At 42.5% G+C, this 13,620-nt stretch overlaps 1 protein-coding gene across 1 annotated transcript in view; it reads right to left on the reverse strand.

Annotated features, from left to right (window-relative positions):
• The window catches only part of LOC144769651 (IgGFc-binding protein-like), a 1,105,637-nt gene that overhangs the window by 264,320 nt on the left and 827,697 nt on the right, over positions 1–13,620 (reverse strand). Inside the window, exons 18-19 of the mRNA XM_078653826.1 lie at positions 8,872–9,071; positions 6,039–6,180 (exon numbers count right to left, since the gene is read on the reverse strand). Of these exons, the coding sequence (XP_078509952.1) occupies positions 6,039–6,180; positions 8,872–9,071 (342 nt within the window). The remainder of the gene's footprint in view (positions 1–6,038; positions 6,181–8,871; positions 9,072–13,620) is intronic.

The raw sequence follows: 13,620 nt of genomic DNA on the forward strand, positions 1-13,620 counted from the left end.
AAATAATTAATTAAAAAGAATAATAAAATAAATTGACACTTTTCACACATATTATAACATAAACACACTATAAATAATTAAATATTATTTAAAAAACTATATTTTTTACTATCTAGATTATATACTTGGATATTTTCACTGTCTATATTATTTACAGTCGATATTACTTCACTTACCTTAAAAACGATATTTTGGCTGTCGATATTCTGTCTAGTCGATATTTTCTCCAAACGATATTTAAAACTCGATATTCTGTCCAGACGATATTTTGGAGTCGATATTATGTCTGTGCACCACTGCAGCGCAGCAGGAAGGCTTGAGGCACTGCTGTGTGCCAAGATATTGTAAATGAGGCCCCAGGTATTTCCTGGTCATATTTTTGACACTGCCCCATACCTTGTAAATAAGGGGCAACATCAAAAACCAATGGGTGTTGCGGCAGAACGCCCACTGCAACACCCATTGCCCGCCTCTTTCATGCTAAGTGCTACATGAATAGGTGCATCATTTTCAAGGTGGCGTGAAGCTACATTAAGTGGCCTGACGCCACCTCCAAAATAACGCAAAGGACTTAACGCCACCAGAACGCCTCAAAAAGTGGCGTTCTAGCGGCGTTCTTGTAGGGTTAACTACTTGTGAGTTGCTTTGTAAATCGAAGTCCCGTCCTAAATCGAACTTCCCAGGCAGGCCTCAGGCCCCGGAACACAGTTCTCAAAGGGAATTTTTGCATTTCTCAAAAGCTATAAAGGTTTTGAACAGTCTCTGTTTACTGGATTTATTTTCCAGAGAACAGGCTTAAAGGCGGTGGTGTTTATTAGAAGGCAAGCCGTGAAGCCATCCTACACTTTAATTCGTTACCTTTTGCAGTGCTCCGTTATCATTTCTCCTCTCTAATGAGTAAGACATTTACGCGGTCTTCAAAAACAGTTCTGGAAAGCAACACAATACAGATAGAAAGACCGAGTGCGTGCCACCGGGAGAACAATTCCCACACAACCCATTAGGAAAAAACAGAAATAGTGCTTATCCTGAAACAAGTGCCTAGAGAGATACAGCAATCCCAGGACTGATGTCCTACGCCAATGGTGCTCACGAGGACATACGTGCTAGGGTATGCTATTAACATTATTGTGTCAGAAGTTATGTTTGTATGAAATAATGTATACAATGAGATAAAAAGTACTTTCATTCACGGCCAAGACAGCCAATACTTACCTGATGTGAGCTCACTGAGAACCATGCTGAGAGCCTGTTTAGATCGCCTCAAACCTGTTTGCCATTTTCTGCCCCTCCCCCTTTTGCCAAATGGCGCAGAAAAATGTCACAGCACCAGCTATTTGAACGTAATGCGCGTTTCTTTCTACTCACAAAAAATCCATTCTGCAACTTTAATTTTTTGTATATAGTAAAGAGTACTTGCACAATGGCATTAACACAATAAAAGAACATGAACACATAGTTGAATAAAGACATTATTTTAAGGGAACTGTGCTCATTCTAATACTACGTAATGTAGATCTCAATTTCAAGATGATTGGTACTGTATAGAGCCATCAGTTCAGCATGTAATTATTTTTTTCTGTTTCACCCTGTGCAGAGGGGATGAATCGAGATTTGCAAAGCGAGCAGCTACTGTGAGTGTTCCTGCGCTAAGCTCACATGTAAGGGAAACTGAGCTTTGAGAGAAGAGCCATGTTTTCATCCTATTTATGACTCCAAGGCAGCAACCAACATTTCTCGCCATATATGGTGCAACGGATGCGTTTATGGTTTGATATAAAAATGTATAAAAGACTAATGCAAACCCAATGAAAATTGAGACAGTCTTCAAATCTCTTGCCTGTAACTGTTCCCCCTGGCCATATTCTTTGATTGGCAACATTTTTCTTGGGATACTTAATGGAACTCTGTGTGGTAGGAAATGTGTGGCTCCCTGGAGATTCCATGTCTTTTCCTCACAGAAATGCAAGGACATTGATTCATTTTGGGCAATGTTTGAGCCTTGTAGGGGATTGTGGGTAAAAAAACACACAAGTCCTCACCCTAGACTCTCTAGTGTGTCTAGCTTTCAGAAATTTGCTACTTTGGTACGCTTCCCTAGTTGATGCCTGACCTGGGGCCAAAAATCTACTGCTAGCCACTTTATAAAAAATGCATGCATAATTCTGAGTGAAATATGATGTCTTCTAGGCCACATTTTGGGGTGTTTTGTGTTGCAGTCGCAAGGCCCAGCCACACAAGTGAGGCATGATTTTTATTAGGAGACATGTGGGAATATGGAATAGTAGAACATTTGTTATTTATTTATTTATTTATTTATTTATTAGATTTATACAGCGCAACAGCTACCCGTAGGTTTCCCGGCGCTAGGGAGCACACAAGAACCAAGGAACAGAAGCTAGAGAATAGAACAGGACCGAAAAGAAGTTATTGAATAAACAACCAAGTTTTTGCGTTTTTACGGAATTTGAAGTAATGTTGTTCGGTGCGTAAGTAAAATGGAAGCGAGTTCCAGAGTGAGGGAGCTAAGCAAGAAAAGGAGTGTCCACCCATTATTACCAAGGGAATAGCTCTACGTTTGTACCTTTGAAATGTACACAATTGTGTAACACAGAAGACATTTTCCAAAATGCCCTATAAAACACATGCCAGTATGGGTATCCATAAATTCAGAGATATACAAACAATCACTGCTCCTAAAGTTAATATGCGATGTACATTTCAGAATTCAGAAATACAGGGATTTCTTCATAGCCTTTTTCATGCTTCATAATTTATCATATAAATTGCAGCTCCGTTGTTGGCTGTGTGTACCTCAGGCCCTCGAAGAACCTACAAACTAACTCTACATATCCTAGGAAGAAGAGGTGTGCAGCAGATGTAACAGTATATTGTTTAAAAAAATCTGTCACAGTAAGAAGAAGTTACAGGTGAAAATGTGGACACAAATGGCTGTTTATTTTAACTCAATTTCCATATTTATTTCAACTGTTACTTTTTATAGAAAAACCTTGAAGGATCCACACAAATGGCCCCTTGCTGAACTCTTATGTCTACTTTTTAGTAAGTATATCTTTTCAGGATCCACCATGGGTTTTACACTTGGGAGTTTGAAAGCACAAAAAATAGTAGAAAAAATAGTAGAAATTGGCTCACTACCAGTACAATGCCAAAAAAGTGCCTGCATGTTCCTGAAAGCTGAGAAGATGATGATTTTATCACCCATTGTTGATCCCATTTGCAGAAAAATAAAAGAGACGCAGCACTTGTTTCACAATGTTTCTAAAAAGAACAAAATGTAGCTATATTTTGGCAAATTTCTCAGTCCCTTCCTGGGGAATCCACATACTCTGGTTACCTTTAGACTTACCAGGATGTTGGGAAAAAAAGATAAAAATGTGTCATCGATACCTTATGTGGAAAAAAAGTTAGGGACCTCTAAGCATGAACTACCTCAAATATCGAAAAAAGGCCTCCGAGCAAAGGGGAGGGGGTGAGACCTGACAGCTTAGGTGTTAAAAACCAAGGGGCATATTTACAATGAATTGGTGCAGCATGTCGCAATTTTCTGTGCTGAGCTGCGTCATTTAAAAAAAAATGCAGGGATGCACCATATTACAAGAATATGGTGCACCTCGGTGCTCTTCCCATTGCTGGTTTTAAAACAGCAGTCATGAGCCAACGCAAACCTTCTTGCGCCGTGGTGCAAGTGTGCCTGAGTTGCAGGGTTCAATGTTGTTGTTCACAAAGGAACACCTTCCTGCACATAAATAATTGTCATTGGCATTTTGTTCCTTCTATGAGTGATGCAAAATGCAGCACACATAGAAAGAGCATACAACGAGGAGAAATGAAAGTATTTCACCTTGTTGCACCACTCTTATTCTGTGGGGGCGTTAGTTATTGCCACTGCCTTAGATGTATATCTGGAGCAGTGTCAAAAAGCAATGGATGTAGCCTCAGAATGCCAACAGCATCATCCATTGCACACCCCTTTGCCACAGAAAACTGCATTGAGGAGGACCATATTTACAAGGCAGCGTTAAGACACGCAAAGTGGTCTAGCATGGCCGTTAAATATGTAGCAGGACACAGCACCTGAGTGTCACAAAAATTACCTTGTAAATATACCCCAAAGTTTTTCCCATTTTAGCTCACACTTGACACTTTGCTCTTTTTTACAGCAAAATCTACTGACTGGGTTTACAATCAACTTGACCGTAACATTTAAAGGGAAAGTGTTCTTTTAAAGGATTGATCTGAATCTGTTTGGTACTTTTTTGAGACAATATAAAGGATATTGTTTCATGTGCCAGTACATTTAGAACTGTTTCCTGTGTTTTCACAAATTTAGACCGAGACTAGCATTTGTAGCTTATACTTGGTCTTTTGAAATTCATGCAGATCTATTCGGAGGGGTACAGTGAAATGAAATGAAATGAAATGATTACGCACTTGTAATAGCGCACGACTACCCGTAGGCATCTCGGCGCTTGTAAAAATACCGCCGAGGAACCCTTCCTGGCCTTTCCCTGTGAGGAGCCCACTCCTGGGGACCCCCAAGGTGAAGTCAGGCATCCTCAGCATTGTTGGTGCCGTTGTAGAGATTAAGCAAGCTATTGCCCAGAGATGCAGAGTGGGACTCATGATTAGAATAGGCACCGAGGCAAGAATTATCAGGTCCGAGGAAATTGAGCCCGAGACCCGCCGAGGCGGGAATTGAACCCTGGTCCCGGCCAGACTCCTGCATCAGGGTCCGCCGCTCTAACCATTGAGCCACACTTCTCTACAACAGGGCTACAGTCAAACTGTAGCACTGTCTAATGAATGTACATGGACCTTGGCACACATTTACTACAGTTGTATGACAGTGGCATGCTTATCTGAACCACACATACCTCTATAAAGGCATCCTAACCACAAATGCGTCTAAACCACACAATATTTTACCACACATGCCTTTACCATGCAATATCGTTGTAAAGGCATGTTTGGTAAAGGTACATCCATGGTAAAGATTACCACTACCCCGACCCCCATTCCCTGCACTAAGCCCTAAAATAATATCCCCCTACCTCACACCCCTGCTCTGGAGCCTAAAACCCTGTACCCTACCAAAAAGTACCGCAGTCTCGCCACCCTGAGCTCTAAAACGTACCCCATGCTGTCCTTAAAACTACCCCTATCCCTTCCACTGCCCTAATGCCTAAAGCCCTACCCCCATTAATTAAACCACCTCAACGCCATTTGCCCTGAGCCGTAAAATCGACTCCCACCCCTAAAAACCCCCCCTTACCCTGCGCAGTTCTTAGATCTACCACAATCCCCTGCCCCCACCCTGAACCCCAAAGCCTTGACCCCTCCCAAAACCTACCCCATCCCCCGGTCCTGAGCCCTAAAACCGACCCCCAACCTTTAAAACCACCCACCCAACCAGGCCTAAGACCCACTTACCTGAAAAGGTTCAGAGCTTCCTGTTATGATGCTTCTTCTTCTCCCCGCCCATCGAAACACTAGACCGCTATCTGCCTTAACCATGCATATGCGTGGTTAAGGCAGATGCGTGGTTCAGGCAAACATGGTTACACTTGCGGTGAAACAGCACGCGTGGCTCAGTCCATGTTGTAAAGGTAATTTCCCAATTAATATGCTTAGCATTCACTTAGTATGTCTATGCCTGCAGAACCATCAAGGAGCTACATCATTAACGAGACCAAAAACATTTTCACTGGTACTGTTGAATACATTTGCATGACTCTGGCAGGATTTTAGCTAGTGAAGTCTGTTGCTTGATTTTCCGTTTTCATACAGATTTGAAAAGGGTGTGGAGGTGGCGATTATTTGATTTGTTAATAACTTTTTCACCATTTTATAGATCTACTTGACATTCACATTTCTCTTGATATTTGTATTTTCATGGAAATCTGTTAACGTATATAAGACAGGGGTTCATAAATGTGTTCAATAACTTATCATTTTCCCGCTGTTTAATGAATTTAAAGGACAAATAAGCAAAAAGAATATAGGGTTGTGTTTACCTTTGTTGACACATCCTCTGACACCATCTTGGATAATGCACTGCTCATCAATGGTGCAGCTGAGACTAGCACAGGACAGGCCAGCAACAGCACTGCAAGTGCAGACCTGTGTACAGTCACTGGACACAACCATTTCACCAGGCTGTTAAATGGTTAAGCACATACATTACAATGCTGTAATTGTTTCACAAGAACAGTTACTCTAAGAAACATCTCCTTTTTTTAAAGTAATGTCAATGGTTATTTGTATATAGCACAATCACCAGTTTGTTGGATCTGTATACTGTTAGGAAGCAGAAGATACAGTCTTTCATTATGAAAACATACTCAGAATTAAGCTTTGAAGAGAAAGGTTTAATTAGGAGGGGAATAAGATAGCATGACAAATGTATAGGCGGTATATTGAAAAAAATGTTATGGCAGAAACCAATCGATAGATTCTCAGCAATACTTTAATGTTTTTTAACTGTCAGGTACTCCTAACTATAGACTTGCTACACTTGGGAAGTTTTAATTGGAAAAGATAAGTAATTCTTCCTTTTACTTAAATATCTACTCATTGGCCCTGTTTCAATTTTTCAGTTATTTTGAGGTGAACCTATCCAAAAAGCCTAAATATTTGAAGAATAGTTTGCCATGAAACTTTTTATTCTTCAGTTCCCATTCACTCTGAACACCATTTAAAAATGTAGAAAATGGTATAGGTCTGTAACATGTTGTGGTGATTCGTCAAAGGCACAAAGGCAGTGCCCACAGAGCGGGGTGGGATAAATGCATTCAGTTTTGCGATTTTACCAAATGCTGTTTGAAAAAACAAGAGTTCTTTGACTATACATGCAATTTCTCAATATCTTCAGACAGATCCCTTGATGTGATTGTATTTCTTCTGGGTCGTTATCAGTTTCAAGTGGAGTCTTGTTTCAAAATGTATCGAAAAAAGCAGCTCCCATCATTTCATCCCCCCTTCCTCATCTATAACTCTCCGGACTCGATAAAGAAGGAGTGCTGTAGAGCTACACTAGGAACAATTTGCATCGTGACCACCCGTGCCACCTGTGCTCGATAACCCAGACCACCCCATCGTTGCACCTGAAACATCCATCAGCCTAGCATCAGCATTGTGACACCGCCAAACCTTTTGTCGCCAGCATCCTCCTCACCACCTGGCTTAAGGTGAGCTCCCTTCTTCCTATAACATAGACCAAGAATGGTTTCTTGACCTTTTATTATTAGCAGTAATGATTGCACAACCTATAGCTAAATGCCTAGAATGTGGCTCTTAACAATATTATTTTGTTAGTTGTATTTAATATACCCAGTATACTTAGTGGACTTGGAAACTGTCAGCAAGGAACATTAACCCTCTGGACTATGTTCATGATATTGGCACATGAGAGCTAGAAGTTACACACCTAAGCTTTGCAGCATACCTGTTAACCCTCTGGGCTATTATATTTGTGTAAGGACCTGAGGGTTACACACACAGCTCTCCAGCAGGCATGTTGCTTCACTTCAATTCCTTTCCCTTTCATGCTATTAGTCACCACAATATGCACATTTTTCTGTTAAGATGTTTGTCTCCTAAGGTTTGCCCTTGTTAAAATATGGAGGGATTTTCTTGATTGTATACTTGTTGCTGCTTGCATATTAAAGAATAGAGCAAATGGGGTTTGCTCCAATTGATACTAAATACTTTTGCACCATGACATCCAGGAGGGGAAAGATTTTGGACCCACTAATAACTATTTTAACTAATTACTGAGCTGAAATATTCTTAGCACAATAAGGTCGTAGCCCTCTTTTTAACTATTGTTTAGAAATGGTTAAGTACGTTTTGTGTTATTTATGTTGCTTTCCAATGAAAAAATAAAAAATATGGGAAATATTATGTTTTCTAATACTGGCACCAGAAGTGTATTATGAGCATTTCACTTAAATAAAAAGATCTGACTTTATTTAATTGGGTCACAAAGATGGTTCAGTATAAACTATCTTGCATTGTTAAAGCACCTGCTGCAGAGATCTTAGTTTGACCAGCAAATTTCAGAGCATAATTATAATGGCAAGATAACTCTGGTAGTTAATGTACATACTGGTCGTTTGCGGCCTGTGTTCAGTCTAGTCACAGTTTTCACTTATCATAAAGTATCATACAGGTTTAATTTGCTTGCTGCCAAAGCACATCTTGGGACATGCCTATTACAGATATTTAGTTATTTGTAGATAGGTGAGTAGGATGTTATGTCACAGAGATCTTTTTATTACATGCAGTACATAGGTTACAACCCCGACTATAAAACAGCGAGTTATGAACCGCCATCAAAGCACTGCATGCAAACTGTAAGGGATGAATTCCAAAAGTAATTTCTTTTTCAATCATTCCCATTCTGAGGTTGCTAAAAACTGTTCCTTCTGGTACCAATACATTCTTATTAATATATACACCCCAACCACTGTGTTACATTTTCAATCCTGAGTTTGTGATTTTCCACACTAAGCATTCGTAACATACATACATACACCTTGTATACCTCATTGTCCTATGCAACATTTCAATACATGAATATACATGTGTATGAATCATTGTCTCTGTGCAATACATGTGTGTTGTTATTGTAAAGTGCTATGCCACCCTACTGTAGGTTGCATACAAACACCAGAGAGAGAGAGAGAGAGAGAGAGACAGAGAGAGAGAGATAGATTTAGATATGAATACAGAACCTCATTGTGTATCATTGAAACTAAATAATATGCCTCATCGTTCCTCCTCCAATCTTGTCACTCTTTTTGCGCCTGTGGCTAATTAGGTATATAGAGTAATAATGAAACATACATTGTAGTATTTTCCATCCTTGAAGCAGCCACAGTTCTCCATGGAAACACATCCTTTGCCATCGAAGACGTATCCATCATCACATTCACAGCCCTCCATGCAAGATGTTGGGCACGGAACTGGATTTGTGATTCCAGCGCAAGATGTGGAGCAGATGTCTGCACATACAGCATAATGGCTGTTTGGTGGACAGCTGAGGGCTGGAGGAAGAAATAAGAAAAACCTATGATTCATGGGTATCTGGCAAGGAGAGGAAACAGAGGATTGACATGGAGGTAAAAGAAATCATTATTTTATATAGGAAGATCAATAACTTTTCTGCCAATTACTGATGTCCAGAGGAACTCACTCCTCATCTCAAGCAATACATTACTGCTGATAACTAGGAGTAAAACTTAACCCTGAACTTTCTTTCTATCCAGAAATTCTTTCAGTCACAGGCCTCTGTATTTTAATGCTGAGCGGAAAGTTTCTAGATCTGCTACTATCCCGCAAGTAGCGCATGTTCTCATTACCTCATGGATTGACTTTGCAAACAGCTTCTACCTTGGCCTACTAAATTATCCTATCATCCGCCTACAGACAATACAGAACGCAGCTGGCCTAATGGAGCTCACTTCAAGCAATTGCACTGGCTCAAACCGATTGTTTTCACAGGGCTTTCTCTGGGCTAGGCCCGAACTATATCACAGCTAGATTTAAATAATACATCAACAAAGATGCTGGAGGTCCTCCACCTAAACCTACTCCAAATCTCCAGTTTCAAGAAGGTTAGAAGGGGTGGCAAGTCTTTCAGCTTTCTGGCAGCAAAAGCGTATCCGGAGCCCTTTACTCGCGCCCTAATTACGTTACGCGCAATGAAATCTGTTGTGTTATGCAACGCTGAAACTTTTAGCCCTGACCCCGTATCGCAGACCCCACTACAAACCCTTGAAAATATGATTACTTTTATTTAAAAAATCTCTCCCAAATACCTGACTACGCTGTGAAGGCCCTCTCCTTTTAGTGGGAATTCCGGGCCTGGTGAAATGGTTTCGTTTCTCCAGGTCTAGTCATGGGGAGGGTCTCGAAGTAATGTGAGATGCCAGGGAGGGCGTCTGCGAGCCCTCCCCCCAAGATGATAAAAATGCGGCTCCCCACGGAGTAGCCCTCTTTGTCTCTCGCGCCTCGCCTCTGGGGATCGCCGGAAAGGCTCAGCCGGAGCAACAGTTGAGGAGAGGCCCGGCAGTGCTGGTGGCGATTACAAAGGTGAGAGGTCGCGTAGCAAATAGCGAAAGTGAGCGGGATAGCCCACGGGTCATTCTGGCTTTGACAAAGCTTTTTTAAGGAGGTTGTAGCTTGCGGCATGTGGTATTGCAGGAACACGCGAATATATGGGGGCCACGGGGGGGGGGGGCGGGATGCTGTCTAGCCCAGGTGATCACTTTCAGAGGAGAAGGCACCGTGAAGTGGGGGTGCGTATATGGGGGCCGCGGGGGAGCGGGTTGCAGTCTAACGCAGGTGATCGTTTTCTAAGGAGAAGGCGCCATGATATGTGCGTTGCCTTTGTGGTGGAGGGAGGGAGCGACTAAGTATGACACGAGGGAACCGGCAGTCATACGTGAGTCATACGGATCAGTGCACATGTGGTGCATGAAGCGAAACTGGTGGGGAAAGGAGGCAAATATGCTGGTTCGTGGCACAGGAGAAAAGGTCACGAACCAGCATATTTGCCTCCTTTCCCCACCAGTTTCGCTTCATGCACCACATGTGCACTGATCCGTATGACTCACGTATGACTGCCGGTTCCCCTGTGTCATACTTAGTCACTCCCTCCCTCCACCACAAAGGCAATGCACATATCATGGCGCCTTCTCCTTAGAAAACGATCACCTGCGTTAGACTGCAACCCGCTCCCCCGCGGCCCCCATATACGCACCCCCACTTCACGGTGCCTTCTCCTCTGAAAGTGATCACCTGGGCTAGACAGCATCCCGCGCCCACCCCCCCCCCGTGGCCCCCATATATTTGCGTGTTCCTGCAATACCACATGCCGCAAGCTACAACCTCCTTAAAAAAGCTCTGTCAAAGCCAGAATGACCCGTGGGCTATCCCGCTCACTTTCGCTATTTGCTACGCGACCTCTCACCTTTGTAATCGCCACCAGCACTGCCGGGCCTCTCCTCAACTGTTGCTCCGGCTGAGCCTTTCCGGCGATCCCCAGAGGCGAGGCGCGAGAGACAAAGAGGGCTACTCCGTGGGGAGCCGCATTTTTATCATCTAGGGGGGAGGGCTCGCAGACGCCCTCCCTGGCATCTCACATTACTTCGAGACCCTCCCCATGACTAGACCTGGAGAAACGAAACCATTTCACCAGGCCCGGAATTCCCACTAAAGGCCCCCTCCCCTAGGAGCGAGGGGTGCCTCTCATCACAGCTAGATTTAAATAATACATCACCAAAGATGCTTGAGATCCTCCACTTAAACCTCCTCCAAATCTCCAGTTTCAAGAAGGTTAGAAGGGGTGGCATGTCTTTCAGCTATCTGGCAGCAAAAGCATGGAATGCGCTCCCAGCCCCTCCCTGTTCCATTAATCCAGAGTCTGTTTAGGAAGCAACTCAAAACAGGCCTCTTCACTAACAATTAAGTGTCAGCAATATGGCTAAAAGTTTTGGGTTTTGCCTGGACACACTTACTGGGTAGCTGTTTTATAAATTCCAGTCATTCATTCATACTCAAGCCAATGGGGTATGGTATGGAGTTTTGGAGAGACTGCGTGATTTCAAACATCGAGTGCCATTTCACTCTGTGTACCATGGCAAACTGGCCAGCCTATGTCAAAATCAAGTACTCTACCCCTAGCAGATAGATTGTAGTAGAAAATGCCACACCCCAGCTAATATTACATTATTTTTTGTGGGGCCCGGTTAAACATTCTGAAGCAAGGCCCTGCATAGAAGGAGGATCTGCTTAAAGTATTGATGCACATGTCCCGTAGGGAGAGAGAATGCCCGGCAGATCGAGCATCTGGAACCTACCAGTGACGTTAGATGTTATAGCCTCTTGTCATTATTGAACAGAGCTGCTATACTATAAAATCAATAAATAAATTAAGCACACCTGAGTACTGGACCATCAAGGAGCGTGGGGTTTGGGGAATAATGACATCCTCCTGGTGTCATGGCGAAGGGATGGAGACAAAGAAATTAGATTCTAACTGAGATAAAGAGCAAGAACTGAGGTGGCTTTCTTGAGGAAACCCTCTGATTTTGCAGGAAGTGCTAAATCTGGAGGATTATACAATGGTTTACTCTGTCCCTCCCAGGAAACATCATGGCAGAAATACTGTCATGTTTACTACTCTATAAATCATGTCCCCCCTCCCCCCCCCCTTCCCCCTTGCAGCTGTGTTTTCTATTTTCGGTCTGGAATGCCTTACATTAGGTAACCAGTGTGGTTATTTATCAACTAACCTAGTCTTCTTTATCCGAGTTGTCTCCTCTCTCTTTGGACATTCATGGATAGTGGGTGACCGGACTATGTCACTCTCGCCTTTTCTTTTTTTGCTCGCTCCTCCTCCGCTGCACTGCATATTTTTTGCCCATGCTGTATTTTTTTGTTTCTATGGTTTGCTTCCTTACTGCCGGCCTACCATGTAATGTAATGTCATTCTGCTGTTTACTGTGTGTATGTAAAGTGCTCTGATACTTAAGGGTTAAGCTAGCGGTATATAAAACTTTAAAAAAAAATCATAAGTAGTTGCCAATAAATTATTTATGTGATCAAATATGCATGTGACCCTCTGTTCTAAGCAATGTGGAAGCCTCACTCACTAGAAATATAGGGGCATATTTCCAAGCAATAGCGATAATTATCGCTATTGCTTGGTTAGAGACAAACAACGGCCGCAATGCATGAATATCGCTGAAAAGTCAGCGATATTCATGCATTACCGAGCTAATGCTCTTAGCCATGTTATCCACCTCCCATTGGATAACATGGCTAAGAACTGCTCAGGGGCAGGTGTTAGCTTTTGGAGATATTCGCGCTTAGCGCGAATATCTCCAAAAGTTGGTAATAGGAGATAGCGATGTTAGCGACTGTTTCCAGTCGCTAACATCTTGGCACGCCCACTTTGCATGTCATTAGTGATAAATATCACTGACATGCAAAGTGGGGCCCAAGATGGTCGCTATCTCCTACTAGCTGTCGCTAACTGGTGTTAGCGACAACTAGGTAATAGGGAGATAATTTTATCTCCGCTTTCTTGGCTTATAAAGCCAAAAAAGCGGAGATAAACCCCCTTGATAATATGCCCCATAATATTTGACTGCCTGGTATGTGATAAAAGGCTCTCTAATTCCTGGGTGTCCTACGTAAAAAAAAGTCACTGGAAGGGAATGGTGTAAGGTTTGCTGTTTCTGAGTCAGCCATGGGTGCACCACCTATCAGAAAGGAAACACAGGAAACCCTGTGGTTAGAAAAGTTGAAAGGTTGCATGAGGAAAAACAGAAACACAGTAATCGGGGTATCTTACTTGTTAATGTCAGTGCTGTGTCAACTAATTACCCGATGAATACAACCGTGAGAGGGGTGTGCTAGCTCCAATTTAGATTTAGAGCAGGGACCCTGAAATATTCCCTCTGCTTCCTGTGAGGTTTCTAGCACAGCCTGAGCTCACTAGTTTGCCTGTGTAACAATGTATCTAAGCAAAGTATGATTCATTTTACATTCTTTTGAGGGTACTACCAATTAGTTTTGAGAATGACC

The sequence above is a fragment of the Lissotriton helveticus genome, chromosome 7, assembly GCF_964261635.1.
Source record: "Lissotriton helveticus chromosome 7, aLisHel1.1, whole genome shotgun sequence".
NCBI lineage: Eukaryota > Metazoa > Chordata > Amphibia > Caudata > Salamandridae > Lissotriton > Lissotriton helveticus.